At 43.4% G+C, this 17,268-nt stretch overlaps 1 protein-coding gene across 2 annotated transcripts; it reads left to right on the top strand.

Moving 5' to 3' along the window:
* The first annotated feature begins 1,234 nt into the window (after positions 1-1,234).
* On the top strand, positions 1,235-17,262 carry tecpr1a (tectonin beta-propeller repeat containing 1a). Of its 2 annotated transcripts, none has more exons than XM_083932454.1 (24): positions 1,235-1,359; positions 3,083-3,322; positions 4,612-4,794; positions 4,886-5,008; positions 5,091-5,210; positions 6,145-6,319; positions 6,404-6,504; positions 7,361-7,462; positions 7,613-7,761; positions 8,131-8,744; positions 8,902-9,047; positions 9,159-9,314; positions 9,600-9,749; positions 9,970-10,127; positions 10,247-10,477; positions 11,137-11,233; positions 11,475-11,554; positions 11,703-11,759; positions 12,826-13,000; positions 13,242-13,377; positions 13,563-13,655; positions 13,755-13,861; positions 14,511-14,630; positions 14,811-17,262. In XM_083932454.1, the coding sequence occupies exons 2-24, from the start codon at positions 3,098-3,100 to the stop codon at positions 14,961-14,963; spliced, it is 3,651 nt and encodes a 1,216-aa protein (XP_083788580.1). In that variant the 5' UTR covers positions 1,235-1,359; positions 3,083-3,097; the 3' UTR covers positions 14,964-17,262. The 2 variants fall into 2 exon arrangements, with proteins under 2 accessions (XP_083788580.1, XP_083788581.1); XM_083932455.1 differs by having other exon boundaries at positions 8,131-8,732; positions 14,811-17,260.
* Positions 17,263-17,268: the final 6 nt, after the last annotated feature.

Below are 17,268 nucleotides of genomic sequence, written 5' to 3'. Positions count from 1 at the left end.
CCTAGGCTACTGTTTGTTTGGCCCCCCACATTAGTAATTGTGCTTTATCAGGAAAAAAAACAGCTAGATCAGAGGAAAAGTCTGCAAACTTGAAAAATCCTGTTAATTTAGGAATTTTCTTTTGTAAATTTTGGTCCCACTGTTCTTTCAGTCGTGGTGCTTTTCTTTTTCATGCTCCAGTATCACATTTCCTTTCTGACATTTTGCTGCTGTACTGTTTAGTAACAGTGAGTGACGTATCATTGACAACAAAACTGACCTTATGAACCCGGCCACATGACGGCAGCTGATTGAGTAAATGTATCCGATATCTAGCCAATCAGTTTTTTTTATTTTTCTAAGGGCCCCAATAGGAGGCCATTTTTTTCCCCAGTGTAGTAGATAAGAATTTTTTTTAAATAGTCTGGCCAATCCAGAGCCCTTGCACACCTGGGTTGCAGCCTAGGCCAGCCTGTGCATTAATCCCCCTCTGCTTAAAGCATCCTCAGGAGCTAAACTAAATTATTAAGTGACCTCACAAATCCCAGCAAAGCTTTGCACAGCTCCAACCTAGCTGGCCTAATCAGCCACATAATTGAAAACACCTGTGTGGGTGTGCAGGTATTCAATGCATCATATTTTATAAGGTGATCAAAATGTATATTAAAATATATGAATACGTATATAATTTTCTATTAAATAAAAAAGTTGCAAGAAATTATAATTTATATATGATACGAACATATGAGAAAAGTTATTAAGCCAAAACTTTGGTTTTTGAATTTGGAATTTTTAAATAGTAATAATAAAGAGGTAAAACAATGATAATAATAATAATAATAAATATAACTAACAATAAATTATGGAGGGTGGGATTGAATGGGTGTATTTTCGTAAATGTCAAAAAAGAAAATCAAATCAAAATCAAAATCAAGTATTTGTTATGGATGTATCTCTTTGCTTTCTAGATGTGTAATAGTATTGTTTTTGCATGACCCTTCCTTTTTTCTTTTTCACATGTATGAAATAAATTTAAATCAAATGGAAATACTCAAGTAAAGAACAAGTACCTATAAAATGTATGTAACAGTACTTGAGTGACTCTTCCTTCGCGCCCCTGAACCTGAATCGATGCAGTTTATGAGTCAGCAGCGCCCCCTGTCGGATGTCACTACTACAAACAGCATCAGCCGGAAACAGCCAATAGGAGTAGAGCTACAGCGACACTTCCTGTTCAACGTAGGAGAGAAATGATGTGAAAAGCAGAGGGTACCGGACACATTATGATTTCAGACAGCTGTTGACACGGTTCCTCTCGCTAAAGGACCTGCGGTGACACCTCTCCTGCGCAGTTTGACGGTTTATGAGAGGAAGCTCGAGGTTGGTGTGTTTAAACTCCTGTCCATTTGCTATTTCTAGAAGGCTTAAGCCTGTAAGCCTGCACCAAAAGCGAGCTGAGTGTTGTCGTTAAAGCCTAAAGCTGTTTTTGTTTAAGTGTCCAGTGAACGTTTACAGCTTTTCTCCAGTCATACACACCTGCAGGGGTGAGGCTCATTTGCAGCCTGTGTCACCGTCACAGTAACAAACACAAACAGATACATGTCGCTGTCTGCTCTAATACCTGTCCGAGGATACGCCTTTAGCAGCTCCATCCCTGCCACTTACGCAATGTTGTGAAACGGAGAGACCACTTAACCATGCCTTTATAGCAACCTTGTTTTTTTGTTTGTTTTTTTACTGTAATAACTGTGTAGCTTTCATATCATTTCACATTACGGTAGCAAACCGGCTTAAATGTTGTGTTGATGACTTGTCCAGGTTTTCCAGGATGAAGAATATGGGTCAGTAACCGGCTTTGGTGTCAGTCCTCAGAAGTAGAGCAAAATTGATGTCAAAAAACACACTGAGACATGGTTCAGTGCCTCCTCAACACAATGACAGATTTTTAGTCTTATTCTCTTCCATAATAACATTTATTTATCTGCTAAATCTTTTTTGTGCTTTCTGTCAGCATCTTTCCTCCTTAACCTTTGACCCAATATTTTTTTATTAATTTATTAACCCTTTATTTATACAGGTAAAATCTCATTGAGACCCAGGGTCTCATTTGCAAGAGAAACCTGTTCAGGTCGGCAGCAGCAAAACACTAAGTTACAGACTAACTGAACACACAGGAGACACAACACAGAACACAAACAGTAAAACAGTAAAATATTACAGTACAAAGTGCAAAGGGCAAAGAACAGGATAAGTTCAAATTAAATTATGTACAAGTGCGGACACAGACTGTCTCAACAGCCTTCCTACAAGCAGTTTGAAGTCCCCTAAAGAAGTAAAGCTGGACAGCTTCAGCCTCTGCTGGAGCTGGTTCCAGGTCGCAGGCGCAGCGTAGGAAAAAGCCTTCTTGCCAAGCTCAGTACGGACTGACGGGACGGCAAACGAGATGTAGTCCAGGGACCGGAGGCTGCGATGGGACTGTTTCCGTACCAGATGCATTGACAAATAAGATGGGAGCAGCCGGATAATGGATTTATAGACAAATGGATACCAGTGAGTGGTTCTGCGCATGGAGAGTGAAGACCAGTTTGTGAGAGAGTACAATGTACAGTGATGTGTGAGGGGTTTACAGCCAGTTATGAATCTCAAGGCCCCGTGATATGCGGCATTCAGTAGTTGCAGGGAGTGAGCAGAGGCATTTATATATACAACATCCCCATAATCCAGGAGTGGCAAGAAAGTGGCCGCAACAATACGTTTCCTGGCTTTAAAAGAGAAACAGGCTCTATTTCTGAAGAAAAACCCCAGCTTTAACCTCAATTTCTTCAGTAACTGGTCAACATGACATTTAAAAGAAAGGGTATCATCCACTGTGATGCCTAGATATTTGTAAGTTTGGGTCCATCATAACAAGCATTAGAAAAAAACCTGTGACCTTCATGGCAAAAATACCATTTAGAAATGTGTATACCTTGAAAAGTCACACAGCAGATAGTGTATTAGATGCAACATGCTGGCAATGGCGGATACAGATTTATACATTTATTGTAGTAGTAACTTCATTTTGAAAGCTACATTACCTACATTCTCCCACTCTGTTCCACAGGTTCCCAGTGCAGCCATGCCCGTCTCCCTGCTGTGGGCGGTGGATGTCTATGGGCGTGTCTTCAGCCTGTCTACGGCAGGGCAGCTGTGGGAGCAGTGCCGCGATGCCCAGATGGAGTTCAAGCGGGTGACGGCGGCCCGGCAGTGCTGCTGGGGCATCGCCTGTGACAACAACATCTACCTTAATGTCCACGCTTCTGACCTGCCGATCCGCTACCAGGAGGAGACCTACGAGAATCAAGTGGGTCTCTTCCACCAATCAGGGTGTCATCATTCTCACAGAGGAAAAAAATAGAATCCTTACTGCGTACACAAAGTATCCTACGTGATGTCGAAAATGTAGAGATCCCCTTGAACTTGTGTTATGTGTGGTTTAGTGAATGAGAACATCCTCAGTCAGCAGTGTCCCACTTCCTCTGTTGCTAACAGCTGTGTGCCTTTCGCAAACACATTAGCAGCATGTTGAACTAGTTTTTTTAAACAAAATTTCACGTGCAATGAAAGTATATTTGCAGGAAGAATAACCATCAGATATTCATGCTTCCTTCCATGCGAATGATTGCAAATGTTTTGGACCATCAGGTTGTTGTCACCCAGCTGTCAGGTTACAGTATGTGCATGAAGTCAATACTGTGCAGTGGCTGTGATGTCTTGAAATGTGTGCATGCTCGCACACACATGCACGACAGAATAACACTCTAAACGTTAGGACCGGCCGCTGACTATTTGTCTTTCAGAGGCTGTAGTAAGCTCTATTCATTCAGGGGAGACTTAATAATTCCAGTTTTAGATGTGAAAGTAAGAATTTATTAAAAATGCATGACAAATATGATTGAATGAGAATCTTTGGCGATAAAACCCCATCGAGACTTCATGTTAAAGGGGTTGTGAAGCCAAGGGTAGAGCAGGAAACCCCCGATGGAGTCTAGACACTGGTGGTGGTGAAGAGGAGATGACTGAGAAGGATGCAGTGGAGAAGAAGTCCTGATGATGGAGATTCCGCTGAAGACTTGGGAGGTGAATTGGGTGGAGGTGGGTGTGTGCCATCGCCTGACACCTGGAATGACAAATGACAGCACAGAGGGACCTCTTTTAAACTTTTGACAGCTACAGCCTGATTGGCTGAGGACATCAAGGAGATCCCTGATAGGTTAGAGGACGGTGACCCGCCTCCAATTAGCTGATGGTTCATCTAGATGAAGAGCGACAGAGGGAGAGAGAGATGTGAGATAGGATGACGAGGGACAGTCTCCCTGTCATTCAGATATTTTGAAGTCAGAGGTCATGGGACCCTTTTGAAAATGGCCATGCCAGTTTTTTTCCTCACCAAAGTTCAGCCTAACTTTGATAAGATTGGATAAGCAAGCATGCTTGGTGGCCCATCAGATTTCACCCCTGTAGAAACGCTCCTGTTTTCAAACACAGTGAAATCAGGAGGGATGGCATGAGGAATGGATTAGGGGGAAACATTTACTCTTACTTTGTTTGTTTTGACCCTGTGTGGTCTAACATGCCATCTCTTTCCGTCAGCGATGGAATCCCGTCGATGGTTTCTCGGAGCGTTTGTTGCCAAGCGACCGCTGGCAGTGGAGTGATGTCACGGGTCTGCAACACCAACCTATGGACAGCTTCTTGCTTCCCTCCAGCAGCTGGGAATGGGAGGGCGACTGGTACGCGGATGAGAACTTTGAGGGAGAGCCCACAGAGAAAGAGGCGAGTCTCCAATTTGTATCTTTGCTCTCATCAGTTTTCTGTCATTTTAATTCCCACATTCTTTTAATAGTTGAGGTTTTTGTATTTGCAGGGGTGGACCTACTCCATTGACTTTCCCGCCACCTACACTAAAGACAAAAAATGGAACTCCTGTGTCCGTCGCAGACGATGGCTCCGATACAGGAGGTACAAAGCCATGGACACCTGGGCTAAGGTAGGTTTTGGCATCTGTGCGTGCATGCGTGTGAGCGTGTGTGTGTTCAGTTTGTTCACTTGTGTGCGTGTGTGTGTGTCAGATCCCCTCACAGCAGACAACTCTACCAGATCCTTTCAGCGACATCAGCTGTGGAGGTTGGGAGATCAATGAGGAGCCCAGAGGCCGGCTGTCACTGTGGGCTGTGTCTCTGCAGGGCAAGGTACAGCTCATACACTCATACAAACATATTCTACTGTCTTCCCATGCATGCACACATTTTCTGGTGTAGTGACTGTAAAATGGCCGTAACCATTGTCTCAGCCATTCAAATGTTCTATTGATTTTCCGTTCAAGAAGGTGTCCGACTTGTTTGGGTTATATGAAAATAGAAATTTTGAAATGCAAGATAAGTTTTGAATAGTTCATTTAGCGCGTTATATAATACTAGTTTAAGTCTGCTTTGCTTTTTGCTGCCTGTAGGGGTCTGTGTGCGGTGTCAGGACACCGCCCAGGTAATATAAGGGTGTGTTCGTCAGGCAGAAAACCAAATGTCAAGTAAAAGAGGCGGTGGTTGAAAAAAGTATTTTGACCGCTTTATTACGATCACTCATAGCTTATAATGTTTTATTTGTTTACCTGTGTCGTTTCTTTAATTTAGAAGACAGTTTTGTTTATTTTTGAAGTGTGAAATACACACATTCATTTTTCGTTCAATTTCAAGTTTTACGAAATCTTTTGTAAGCGAGTTGAGCTGACCCTGCCAGCTGAAACTACGGCTCAAACAAAGAACAGCCGAGACAACCATCAATCAGTTTTGTTTTGCTCAGTAATCCAACATAGTTGATAGAGGCACATTAACTGCATATCTTGCAGCTTGTACTACTGAACCTTTACTGTCATGCAGCTCGCTAAAAGTCATGCTTCTTAAAACAGAATGTTTATTAACAGTATCTAATGTAATTTGTTTGTCTAATCTAATGTAAGATTTTGCGTTCTATACACACTTACACACGCATACTACGGATATGTTTGTACCTTATTTATGACCATAGCAAGATCACACGCTCATAGTTGAGTTGCTTGATGCAGATGTATTTATTTGCTCATTCTCCTGCTGTCACTGTGGATTATCTAACCCCTCCCTTTCTCCCCAGGTGTGGTTCAGAGAGGGAATCTATCATCACAATCCTGAGGGCTCTTTGTGGGTGGAGGTACCACTACCTGGGGAGGTGGTCCAGATCAGCTGCGGCCCGGGGGATCTGATCTGGGCGGTGCTGTGGGAGGGGCAGCTCATTGTCAGGGAGGGCGTCAGCAGAGACTGCCCCAAAGGTACACCGACTCACCGGTGCGACGAGGACGTGATTTGTGTGTGATTTTTATTGTCTGTATTGAGAATATTTGTTTGCATGTCAGGTACCTCCTGGGCGGTGGTGGACTCTCCCAGTCCTGATGTGGGAGCAACACATGTCGCTGTAGGAATCAATGTTGTTTGGGCTTTGACCAAAGACAACAAAGTAAGAAAATGATTTTATGAATATTACTAAAGACACATTGTTTGTTTATTTTTGGTTGGACCGTAGAGGCAAGCACTATAAACACAAAATTCTGTCCCTGAGTCTTTGAGTGAATATGATCTATAAAATACTGTTTTGTAGCGTCCAACATTTTTTGTCGTGCCTTATTCCTAAGGTAAAGGGGACACACTCGTGGCAGTATATCAGAGTGTGACATTGTCAGGGAAAGGGAACCTTTGCCTATGTAGGAGCAGTTCAGTGGAACAAGTCCTGGAATTTTTTTATCCTCAATTGTATTTGATCTCTAAATGTGTGTAAGGCGTTTTTGATACAATTTAATCAAGTCAAGATAAAGTTACACCATTGACCAAAGTGAGTGATGACATGAGTTTTGGTGTTTCCCCCATTGGTCTTCCAAAAACAGTCCCAATACGACCTCAGGGGGCGTTTACTGCCGTTCTGTCCATTTGCAAAACAGAATATCTGCTGATATTGTCAAAAGTGTGAATTGGTTTATTTTTACATAACCTCCTGACATTAGAGCATGCTACACAGGTGGCCTTCTTGCGTACACGCATTGTTTACAAATGTGAATCATTGAATGAATGTCTGAATGTTTTTTACCATCCTATTCTCTATCGTTGCAAACAAGCTAAAACTAAAGCTGGCTGTAGTAGTATAACTGTTTCACTCAGTTTTTGTCATGTATCTTACAACGTGATCGGGAAAGTGTCCCTCTATAGTTATTTACAATACTCATCTGTGCAATTCCAATATTGGTGTTAAGCACAGTATTTAAACAGATGTGTGTTACGCTCAAGAGCCTCTTTTCTCCCCCACCCTCCTGCTTTGCCAGGTGTGGTTCAGACGCGGCGTGAACTCCCACAACCCCTGTGGCTCCGGCTGGATCAACATGGTGGGAGAAATGATCATGATCAACGTAGGACTCAACGACCAGGTGAATTGCAGCCACACAATATCATATTCTGTGTAACACTGTTAGGAAGCAACATGTCAAGTACCTTCCTCTCTGCTGGTTACTTTAGCGTTGCCACATTGCTTCTAGGATCGAGTTGTGGGATGTCAACCTGTTGTTGTTGTTGTGTAGGTTTTGGCTATCAGCTGTGAGGATCGGGCAGTGTACTTCAGACAAGGTGTGACCTCTAGCGAACTGAGTGGGAAAACCTGGCGGGCCATCACCGCCCCCCGAGACGGAGAACGGTCCCACTCCAGTGCCAGCGCGGGCAGCCTGCAGAGGTGGAGAGTGGACGCACACACACACACACGGATATAGATGGATTTTCAACATTTTAGGGAGTGCTTCGACATAAGTAGAGCCACGCACAGATCACAATCATACAAGAGTCACAGTTTAAACACGCCAAACATTTATCATTACATGATTAGAATTATTTGCTGTTATAAGAATTAAGTGTTAAACCGATATACTGTACACATACACGTTCTATGATAACCATAAGACACAGGAAGCAGTTGTAGTAGGTTACAGACATGTCTCAAGTTCAGGCCGTCATCACTACATATATATGCACTAATATTAAATGTTTGCAGAGGGAAAAAAACGTAAATTCATTCAGTCCCTCTTTGTCTCCCTCCATTTCACAGTGCTGGATGTTACTTCTGTGGCGAGGTGCGTGCTCAGTCAGTGGCAAGCGATGTGGAATCGGACACAGAGAAAGGATCTACAGATGGAGCCAGCCGCCTCATTGCCTCCCCGGAGTACTTCGTCGACGCCCCCACAAACCTCTCCGAACAACCCATCGAGACGCCCAGACCCCGCATCCCCAAAGTCACCAGCGACAGCTTCATCTCCGAACTCGTCTCTGACCGAGAACCAGGAAAGACCTCAAGAGAGTGTGGTCCCGCCCCTCCAACCGTCCTGGAAGAGGGACCCATCCTCGGAGAAGAGGAAGTCAAAGCCCTCTGTGCCGGTGTGGCAATTTCCCCCAGCCAGTCCAGAGGTCCTCTTGACCCCCAGTGGAGCAACGTGGATCTGGAGGAGGGGCAGGTCCAGCAGGCCCAGACTGCAGCAGCTGTGGACTCAGCTGACACCTGCAGCTTGTCGTCAGTGGCTACGTACACTCTGGCCATGGACGACCCGTATGGAGCAGATGAGCACCCTATGTGGGCGTGGGTCAGCGGAGGCGGCTGCTCCGTAGACAGTCACTCCCAACTCAACTGGTTCAACTGCTCTATGAACGCGTCATGTGAGTTAAACCGTGAGTGAAAGTGAAACAGAAAATGAACCTCATTCTCAAGTTCACCTATCTCTAAATCTGTGGTGCAGTTGAGGTTAAAAAGAATCAGTCACTGTAGTTTAAAAACAGTTGGGTTTTTTCTTCACAGTTCATGTTTTTTTCTTTCTCTCCTTCCCAGCTTTGGTCCAGTCAGTCCGGTCCATGAGTCTGTCCGTCACCCCAGCCCAGACAGCAGCCTGGCGGAGACAAATATTTGAGCAACTCAGCGAGAGGACCAAAAGAGAGATGGATGATTTCAGACATTACGAACAGGCCATAGAGCAGGTACTATGAAGTTGTGACCTGCTTTTACCTACCTTTGTTCTGTCTTTCCTCTCTCTTTTATCTATGATTAATTAATCCACTCCTCTGCCTGACCGCTTAAACCCAATGCAGTCTGTTTGGGTGAAGAAGGGAACCATGCAGTGGTGGAGAGATTGGAAGCCACACAAGTGGATAGATGTTCATTTTGCCCTGGAGCAGTTCTCAGGACCAGAGGGCAACAAGGACGGCATCCTCTTCATCTATTACAACTTTTATGAGGAGAAGAAGGTGAGAAAAAAGGTGTATATTGTGTCTATACAAAATGTGACAGTTTCATAAGCCTTCTTGAGGAAATAGTTGTTTTGATATTGTTAAGGTCAGATTGTCACAAAGCCTGTATATGTGTTCACACAATGGAGACCTCTGGCAATAGAACAAGGCACTGAAATAAATCAGTCCTGCTGTTCCTCTCACTACTGTTTTTCTCTTCATCCGTCTTCCTCCATTTCTTTTTTGTTTTTCTTTCTATTTACTTTTTTTCTCTTCTTCCCTCTTTGCTGTCTCTGTCTCCAGTACCTGCACGCTTTCATCAACGAGATCACCATCCTGGTTCCTGTGCTAAACGACGCCAAACACTCTTTCGCCGTCTACACACCTGAGCGGACCAAACAGAGGTGGCCGATCAGATTGGCAGCAGCCACAGAGCTAGAGATGCAGGACTGGGTACGTACTGATACTGCACAGCACCTCTACTCCCAGAAAACCAGGATGGCTCATACTAACCAGATGATCTAAATGACTGTATGATGTGCACACATTTCTTTGTATCAAGATATTATTAATTATTCCTACACTTTTCTTTTTGTAACTTTCTTTCTGTCTTTTTCTCTCCCTCCCTTTTCCACCCGATCTGTCTACCTCCACCTCCATTCCCGGCCGCAAGCTGGCGTTGTTGAGTGTCTCGTGCTGCGACTCCAGGGGGATCCAGGGTCCTCCCTCCAAACAGGCCATCTGGTCCGTCACCTGTAAAGGAGATATCTTTGTCAGTGAGCCTATTCCTAGTCTGGAGGCCATGCCTTACCCCTCAGCCTGCGACCAGATGTAAGAATAAGAATCACTCCTAAGCAAGGGGAAGTTTTCTCTCTTCCAGTATTTGCCACATTGTCTTTTTTTTAACTTAATCAAACAGCCTTTGTGAAGCATTCTATCCTTTTGTGCAGGTTCTGGCGGCAGGTTGGAGGGCACCTGCGCGTGGTGGAGTGCAACAGTGTTGGCATAGTGTGGGGGATTGGCTACGACCACACTGCCTGGGTCCACACCGGGGGCTATGGAGGAGGCTTCTTTCAGGGACTGGCCAGCAGCACAGATAACATTTACACCCAGGTGGACGTCAAGAGTGTCTACATCTATGAGAACCAAAGGTGGAACCCTGTCACGGGCTACACCAACAGGTACAGTGCTCGCACCAGGCACGCCGCAAATTTTTGCAATCATTACTCTGGTAGAACGATTGCATTGTTCCCAGGCTAATATGTCTGACTGTGACAATAGACACCGGGGGCTCTAAAGCAATAGGATTGTCACGTTTAAGAACTGTGATGAATTTGTACCTATATATTTCGTTTACACTTAATAAAACACAAAATAAAATGTCACAAATACTGTAATATTTACTTCTACCCTCTAAAACTACATGTCACTGCAATGTGATGAGATTCCAAGTTTCAAGAGCAATATCCCATTTCTTTTTTTATGCCTCCGTGCCGCGAAGCATCCACGTTTCTGGCAAAACAATACACTTAATACCTTTCTAGTAATTCCTTCACAGTCGTCATAGTCTACATGTATTACAATACATCTTTCAATGTTGTTTTGCATGTCTGTCCGGATTCATGTAATGTGATTCCAGACAGACAGACATGGATGTAAACTGCAACTCGTGTGCTTGGTAGAGGCATACAACCGTGAGGTGATCATCCTAGTTTTCACTAATTATCTAAACATTTAGCATAACACTGTGATGTGACAAACAAATACAAACATTACTACTCAAGCTGAAGTACATGTTGTTTTTGTAAAGTTGAGACAAAATGTGTTTGGTTTATTTTAGAGGGCTCCCTACAGACCGCTACATGTGGAGTGATGCATCGGGACTACATGAGTGCACGAAAACAAATATGAAACCCCCATCCCCTCAGTGGACATGGGTAAGTACAGCTGCACACACACATAAACACACACACACACACACACACACACACACACACACACAAACAAAAGGAAATGCTCTGTGGTTGGTCTGAAACCAATCCTGTGGTGCGCAGATTAACCACAATCCTCTGTTCTGATCAAACTATAAATATTTGGTCTTGAATTATCGTCGACCAGGTGTGAAAACAGAAATAAAGATGTGTTCAGTGTTTCACTTCCCATATTTGCTGTTCTCAGGTGTCTGACTGGGCCGTTGACTACAGCGTGTCTGGGGGGACAGACAAAGAAGGCTGGCAATATGCAGCTGATTTTCCAGCGTAGGTTTCATTTGCTGTTCCTCAGACCCACCTGCAGTGTCGGGTTGTTTTTCAAGTTATACCGCCTTCATAGTGACTCATCAGGACTTTTAATCAATTTATTTTATCCTGAAATTCTCCCTACTTTTCCCCCAATCTCTCCATGCAGGTCATATCATGGCTATAAAACGCTGAAGGACTTTGTGCGTCGCAGGCGATGGGCCAGGTACTATAAATAGCAACACTGTCATATTCGTCCCACCAGTGTATTTGCTCAACGGATACAGAGTGGTCTGAGAGTGGCCAGTGCACTTGACATTTGCGTGCGTGCGTGCGTGCTTGCGTGCATGCGTGCGTGTGTGTGTGCGCGTGCGCGGACCGAACAGAGGAGTGAGAGCAAAAATGTGTTAATCTTTGGTCAGTGTGGGCAAAAATACATTTAAGGAATTGAATGAATTCAATGTTGATCACAAAAAGTTTTTTTTTCTATATTGAATGTGTGACTGATGTGAAGTATGTAGAGGTGTTGGACACAGTAAAAAGAGCATCTTTACAATCATTTTACTCTCTTTTTAAGCCTTACAAATTAGATACTGCAGGCAAAGAGAAATAAACTCAACGCCTGACTGTTAGAAAAACACATGGCATTTAATTTGCCATTAAAATGAACACTAACACGTATTAAATGTTTAACTGCCAAACCCACTTTGCTAGAAATTGAGCATGTAATTTAAAGCAGCATCTTTAGAGATTTTTATAAAGGGTTCATTTTTATCCAGGCTCCTGATTATCACTGAAAAGTCTCTTTCCTGTTCATTGTAAACCTCCACCTGTCACGCACCTACATCACTGGTAGTCTGACCACATTCACAGGAAATATCTACCTGTTCAACAGCGATTAAAGTGTGTAAGGATCGTAGATCACAGTGTAGAGCTAAAATAACACCAGTAACAATACAGGAATTTATCTATTGCCCCATTGCATGCTGGGATGTTTGTCGTGAGCTTGATCGTGTCACATGATCAGCACTCATCCATTCATATTAACACTGATCACAATTTCAACCTTCAAAATAAGAGCGTACTGTTATTCAAAATAACTTCATCCATGATGAGCAAGTCAATCCTCTAAATGCTTTCAATGAACCAAAGAAACTGGATGAGAAAAAACAGATTACACATTTGAAGAACAGCGTTCTTTTACCACATCTCCTACTCCAGCGGCACCTTTAGCTGCAGATGTTGTGACCAGAGGCACCTGTGTGGTCACTGTGTTGTTTCCTCCTGCACAGGAAGTGCAAACTGACCACCACAGGGCCTTGGCAAGAAGTTCCGCCTATATCTCTGAGTGACGTGACCATCCTGCCGTGTACAGCTCAGAGCAGCGTGGATGTGGTTCCTTTGTGGGCCATCAGCAACAAGGGAGACGTGCTCTGTCGGCTGGGAGTCACCACACTGACACCTGCTGTGAGTCACATTTATCGTAATAGAGAGAACCCATGTACAGGTCTAACACCATTTGGTGAGTCGGCCATAAACACAGCCATTTTTCTGTTCTCTTTGCAACTATACAGAACAGCAGTACATTGTCCCTCCTCTGCTTTTGGGGCTTTTTTTTTTTTTACACAGTTTGATATAATAGTGCAGAATGAAAGTGTTTATGTCCAATTCCTGTTGATAAGTAAAGTTTTTCTGGTCGTTCTCTCAGGGATCCTCGTGGCTCCACGTGGGAACTGACCAGCCTTTCAAGTCCATCACCATCGGAGCCGCCAGCCAGGTTTGGGCCATAGCCAAGGACGGTTCGGCCTTTTACAGGGGATCCGTCTCTCCACAGAACCCCGCAGGTCAGTGTGAGAAACCGTGATATTCCGCGTGGAAGAACAAAGAAAGTCACCCATGCCACTGTCAGATTTAGATTGTTTAATCTAAAACATAAAGATTTAGCAGAGTTAAGGAAAAATGCTTCTGATGCTGCAAACAAAGATGATTTTCCCTGAAACAGTATCATGTGTTGTGTCTCCCTCTGTAGGAGACAGTTGGTACCACATCCCCTCCCCGGCCAAACAGAAGTTGAAGCAGGTGTCTGTTGGGAGGACGTCAGTCTACACCGTAGATGAAAATGGTAAAGCAATTGCATTTGTATTTAGAGCTTACCTTTCTGCAAACATTAATTTTAACAAATAGATACCTGATATTTATGTCTCTTGGATTTCTTGTCAAGGTAACCTGTGGTACCGGCAGGGTCTGACCCCCAGCTACCCTCAGGGCTCCTCTTGGGAACACATCTCTAATAATGTACGCAAGGTCTCTGTCGGGCCTCTGGACCAGGTCAGCACCAGGACAACATTGTTTCACTGTTTGCCTCTTTTTGTTGCTGTCTACATTAACGTAAATGATGCATGTGTGATAGCCATTGAAATTCTGTGTTGTATGAAGCATCACAGAAAGACTGGGCCGATGAACACGAGCATGCTGTGGGTGATTTATAGATGTTACCTCACAAAATGTTTTGGGCATTGAAGTTAAGTGCCTGGCACCGCCTGACTCTCGGCTAATCCAAAAATGGGCAAATAGGGTGGAGCGTGGATGGAGGTGAGGCGGGCAAAATAAAGCCTACAATCTGTGCCAGCTACCTGTTACTGCAGCCATTATCTTTAGGCCTTGATATCATTTAGACAGGTTAGATGTATCAAAACATCACCTCTGTACAGTTTTCATGAATGGTGAAATTAGCTATAGAGCATAAAAATGTTTGTTGTACCGGGCTTTAGACATTTCTGCTATAAAGTTGTACAGTTTAACACAGGAGTCTACGGGGTTTGACGCGCTTTTGGAGTAACTGCAGTTTTTGGCATTTTCGCAGCTTCAACGCAGCTTTTATGTGTGATTCAGAATATATTTCTCGTACCACTTTGAGGTTATAAATGACCCTTGCGTTTTATTTGTTTGATGGGTGATTTTTGTTGTCGTTGGGTAGGTGTGGATCATAGCGGACAAGGTGCAGGGCAGTCAGGGTCTGAGCTGTGGAACAGTGTGCCATCGACTCGGAGTCCAACCTTTGGAGCCGAAAGGACAGTCGTGGGACTACGGCATTGGGGTAAGGCACTAAAGGAACTGGACTGTATGAGTGCTGTCAGAGTATTAAAAGTATTCAATCTAATTGGCTAAAACATGAGGCTGTTCAATCCTTTTTATTGCTTAAAGCCGGACAGTAAATATGTTTACTCGCAACAAACAAAGTGCCTGGAGCTGATTTCTCTTCCTTCCTGTCTTTTAGGGTGGATGGGACCACATCACAGTGAGAGGGAACTCCATGGAGCCACCCCGTGTCCATCTTCCCTCTCTGACAGCCCCAGCGCCTCAGAACCCCCTCCCTGTCAGGAACACGGAGGTCAATGGCGATGCTGTGGGATGCAAGACACACACATAAAAACACACACACACACACACACACACTGTACATAGCCATTCTGAACCATATTACCTTTGTAGTAATATGTAGTTTTTGTTTAAGGCACTTCTACTTAGAACACTGGAGTTGCAGCAATGATAATTTAGTTTAGCACAAAGTTTTGACTTTTGGAGTTCAGAACAACTTTAAATGCTGAGCTGAATCTGTCTTCTTTTCTCTGAAGACAATTTTTTGGTCTTTTAACTTGAATGTTGTTAACTTTAACTAAGCTGTACGGGCATTTCTCTCTAATTTTTGGTGTTTGTCTTTGGTCACTGACATCAAACTTGATGGTCTTAATGCATTTTTACTTATTTATTCATCAGACTGTGATGTTTCTTTTTGTTTCTGTGGTTTATGTGTATGGAGTACCACGTGTAAGGTTGAGATGCACATGGAAGGGCCATGAGTTGTTTTTTTTTTAAAGGGAACATTGTGTATTTAAATGTCAAGGTGCTTAGCTTCTTAACTGTCAGCTCCAGGGTTGATATTGTGTACAAAATAGAAAATATGTTTAATATTAGACTACAGGAAACAGGTTAACAAATGTCCAATCAGAGTAAAGCGGGATTACTCTGAAAACAGAAGGAAATTGATGACAGAATAGAGCAGTCAGGACAATGTTTGACCCAGACTCCACAGGCTGCTAATCTGACACATCTGTTTTATTTTCTACCACAGACTACACGGATGCAGCATCTGTGTATCCCCCATTCATTTCTGATGTTATAGGTCCTTGAAAGGTTGCTTTAAAGCCTCAATTTGTGTGTATTGCATGTAACAATCTAGGGTACTGTGGTGAAACCTGTGGAGCTGAGCCTGAACGGGCGACAAGCAACTTCAGTGTGATAAGCTGAGACATCTTTAGATCTAGGCAAGCACCCCAAACCTACTACAAGACAACTTGGTACAACTGAGACTGTATCGTCGTGTGTGTGTGTGTGTGTGTGTGTGCGGGGGGGTTGAAGGTTTTCCTATTGACATTAATGTAGCAGCTGTAACAAGACCTGCACTGGCTTTATTTACCTACGGGAGTTGCTGCTCACCTTGCACAAACAGGTGATTGAGGTTTTATAAAAATTTTAAGTTTGTTTTTTTCAAAACATTGTTACCATTATTATTATGTCGTCACAGAGTACGTGCAATGGTTAGCGTTAATAAGGCAAAAGTGTGGATTACTTACTTAAAAGTCTTGTGGTTGAAATGCTAAAACTTAACCTTCCTCTTTCTCAGGAGAACATTTGCCTTTGCATGCTGTCTATTTCCTGCTGGTAGTAGAATGACTGTGCATTGAGAAGAAAACATAAAAAAACCCTATATTTTTGTTATGAATCTGTAAAATATATGTATTATATAGTATAGTGGTGGCTGCAGTGTGGTAATATATTAAGGTGGAGTAGTGTTTGTACATTTGGCAAAGAGCGATCCATTCAAAATACAGTTTTACAGTAATAGTCAAAACATGACTGATGAATCAGGCATTAATTTATGTTAACAGCTGCATAAATCCCTGTCTGTATTACCTGTGAATAACATCATACTGTGTTACCCTAGCATGCAACACATCAGTGTTGTCGACATTGTGGAGTACATTTCTCAAGTGTTGTGCATGGTCAAAGTAACAGTCCTTGTCAATAAATAAATGTGTTTATTGACAATAGCTTCTCCTGATCTTTCCTACTACAATGACCTGCCTGAGACACAAAAAGTAAAATAACACACACTGTAAATATCATCTTTGCCTTCCAGCTATGGGTGCACACAACCTGTAAGAACACAAGTTTTCCAAAAATTGGTTTTATAGGTTGTCATCATGAGCAAACACACTTTTCTCGCCTCAACATTTCAATGTTTGGGGCCTGCTTGCTTGCCTTTCTTCTCTTCCTGGATGTGACAGTTATGACTAGAGGCTACGCTCAACAGGTTTCTCAACCAAAAAAACACACACAAGAAGATCACAAGATAACACAAAAGAGAACTGCCTCGGCTTAAACCATAGAGAAATAAAGAGACAGAATGGCGAAAGCTTAGCCCTTCCTACGATAACGAATGAGTCCTCTCACTCTTCATAACCGCCGTCCGTCTGCTTTTCACTGTCCAGTCCACAGACTTTGTCCTCAAATCATTCCATATTTTGCATGAAGTTCTAGACAGCTCGCCTCTTGCTTATGGCCAAGCATGGGTTTATTGTCAGAGGTCTATGACCCACAGAGAACCACTTCTGAGCAGATCCCGAAGCAGTCTGCCTGAAGGAACTGGGTATCGCTTGAGATTTGGCCCTACC

This window comes from Echiichthys vipera (genome assembly GCF_963691815.1).
Source record: "Echiichthys vipera genome assembly, chromosome: 18".
NCBI classification, from domain to species: Eukaryota; Metazoa; Chordata; class Actinopteri; order Perciformes; family Trachinidae; genus Echiichthys; species Echiichthys vipera.
This window is presented reverse-complemented; position numbering and strand designations above follow the sequence as displayed.

Coding starts and splice junctions, on each gene's coding strand:
- tecpr1a (XM_083932454.1), top strand. CDS start 3,098: ATGCCCGTCTCCCTGCTGTGGGCGGTGGATGTCTATGGGCGTGTCTTC. Junction 8,745..8,901: donor CGCGTCATGTGAGTTAAACC/GTGAGTGAAAGT, acceptor TCTCCTTCCCAG/CTTTGGTCCAGTCAGTCCGG. Junction 11,234..11,474: donor CATCCCCTCAGTGGACATGG/GTAAGTACAGCT, acceptor TGCTGTTCTCAG/GTGTCTGACTGGGCCGTTGA.